Source organism: Poecilia latipinna, unplaced genomic scaffold (assembly GCF_001443285.1).
Source record: "Poecilia latipinna isolate Pla-1442-1.1 unplaced genomic scaffold, P_latipinna-1.0 Scaffold836, whole genome shotgun sequence".
NCBI classification, from domain to species: domain Eukaryota; kingdom Metazoa; phylum Chordata; class Actinopteri; order Cyprinodontiformes; family Poeciliidae; genus Poecilia; species Poecilia latipinna.
The window spans coordinates 130,486-132,996 of record NW_015113452.1 but is presented as its reverse complement, the minus strand read 5'-3'; the positions used below and the strand labels follow the sequence as shown (position 1 = coordinate 132,996).

At 34.2% G+C, this 2,511-nt stretch overlaps 1 protein-coding gene across 2 annotated transcripts in view; it reads left to right on the top strand.

Moving 5' to 3' along the window:
• LOC106956633 (integumentary mucin A.1-like) overlaps positions 1-1,724 on the top strand; it is an 8,731-nt gene extending 7,007 nt beyond the window's left edge. The window contains exons 3-5 of one of the 2 annotated variants that reach the window (XM_015047593.1): positions 26-312; positions 455-540; positions 622-1,724. In XM_015047593.1, coding sequence (XP_014903079.1) covers positions 26-312; positions 455-540; positions 622-717 — 469 coding nt within the window. In that variant the 3' untranslated portion in view covers positions 718-1,724. Of the gene's footprint in view, positions 313-454; positions 541-621 lie in introns of both variants that reach the window. The other variant, XM_015047592.1, reaches the window with a different exon arrangement.
• The last annotated feature ends 787 nt before the right edge of the window (positions 1,725-2,511 follow it).

The following is a 2,511-nucleotide window of genomic DNA, read 5'->3' as shown; positions in this document are numbered from 1 at the left end:
CGACAACACCATCAGCCCAAACGACATCAGATCCAGGGCTTCCAACTGCTGCCCCAACAACGACAACACCATCAGCCCAAACGACATCAGATCCAGGGCTTCCAACTGCTGCCCCAACAACGACAACTCCTGTCCCAACATCAACTCCGACAACAACCTCAACAACTCCAACTACTACACCAACTACTACTCCAACCACTACTCCAAGCACAACTCCAACCACAACTCCAACCACAACTCCAACCACAACTCCAAGCACAACTCCAAGCACAACTCCAACTCCTCCGTCCATGGAAAGTTCAACCCCTCCCGGTACGTTATTCCAAAATAACTTAACTCATTGCTGTAGTAATATATGAAAAAAAAATCTTTTAAAAATGATATAAAAGTAAATTTCTAACAGTAAATTAATTTACTGACTAACAACTAATTGACTCCTTTTAAATCCCTACAGGCTTGGAGTTTCTAATGCATCTAAACATGAAGTTAAGATCTTATGGGGAGATCAGCAATGGAACAGTAATAGAGCTCATTAAACAGGTATGTAAGCTAGAATGACCTACAAATCGTTTAATCAAATCTAACACATAATGTATTAACACTTTAAATTTCTTCATTTAGTTTTTTGAAGATCGTCTTCCTCGTGGAACAGCTCATGCAGTGACTGTGCGAAGCATTCAGAGGGTTAGAGTTAACCCACAGAGCATCACAGAGTAGATCGGAGAAACAAGTTGGCGACATTATTCAATCAATATATCACCTGTCACCTTAAATATGTTTTTAGTCTAACTTTAAGTATTAACGCTTGGTGTAGTAGGCCAGTATTCCAGAAACATGGTTCAACAAATCCAATCTCTCCATGATACAGGTTAATTCTGATTTGGTTTTCAATTCTAGCAGCTAATCTCCTTAAATTCAGTCAATTTTGAGTATCTAAACCAGGGCTGTCTAAACTTTGGACGGCCCTAATACACCGGCTCTAATACACCATTGTAAAAATCTACAATAAATATCCAGCTATTTCATTTGCTTGATTTTAGGCTGCGTTTTCTTTGGCCCATGATTATTTTTGAGTTTGAAATTTTGTCCCACATGGCAAAAAGTTTGGACGCCCCTGATCTAAACCTTAAGTTGTCAGGTAGATTTTGAGAATGACTGAATTTGATTTAAAGTAAAGCTGTTGCAGTAACAGTAACTTGAATATCAACCAGTGTGGATCAGAAAAGAGTTTCCCCAAATTCAGAGTTTAGAAAAACCTGCTTTCTGGAACAACCATATGAAGTACAAGAGATTATATGGTGTAGATTTGGCCTCTCCTGACTACAGCGTGTGTTATTCCAGCTGTGAAAATGTAAAACTGCAGAGTTCTGTACTTTCTCTGATCAAATTATTTGATTTAACCTGTAAGTCAAATCAAATTGTATTTGCTATCCTGTTACTGTGGAGTTTAATTACTATTTTGTTGTGTTTCTTCTCAGTTTGACAGATATAGGATCATTTTTAAACTGGATTTGAAGTGAATTGTTTTTGTTGCTGCTTTGGGCAAACATGCTCAGAAAAAAAACTTTTTTGTACACTGGCTTATAATTTCTTCTAACATGTTTTTATTGTCTTTGGGTTCAAGTTTTAATTAACATTCAGAAGATTGCTTGTATTTTAGCTTTTTTTCCAGCTTTGTAATTTTTACATGTAAAGTACAATAAAATAATTTATATAAATTACAAGCCATGTAGTTTTATTTTACTTTAATAGACCATTTTTAAACTGTATTACTATAAGCTTTGAGCTGCAGAAAAAACCTGGCAAAACAGGATAAAACTCTGGAGAACATCTTAAAATGCTCAGCTGAGGAAAAATTATATTCCAGTAAGAGTATCACTACTTCAACATAATTTTACTCAAGTACAGTAAAAAGTAGAAGCCAAGAAATTACCTTAGAGTAAAAAAGTATTTGGTAAAAAGTCGACTCAAGGTCTGAGTAACTGATTCAAATTTCAATCATTTAATAGTTAAAAATTACATCATTACACAAATCAAAGTATGAAGTGGAAATTCTGATATTTTAAGGACCAAAATGACAATAATTTATATTGTAGCAAAATAACAGAATCAGACAAAATAAAATATTTCCAAATCAGTTTTTTCTTCTTTTTTTATATATAAAAAAACTTCTGAAGCTTTAACAGAAACTGCAGGTGTGTGTGGTGAATTTTTGATTAAATCATATTCATTTTTCAGTCAGTGGGTAGAAAATCCAGAAATTTTACTGAAGTAAGAGAAGAAATGCTTCATAATTAAATTACTCAAGTAAAAGTAAAAAGTACGCCATAGTAAAAATACTCCTACAAGTACATTTCTCCAAAAAAGTTACTCAAGTAAATGTAATTGAGTAAATGTAACTAGTTACTACCCAACTGTGATTACCCACAACATTAAAGGTCCAGTGATGCAGAAGCGTCTGAATTGTTAACAGTTGTAATTCATTGACCCGATCATTCAACAGATCAATCA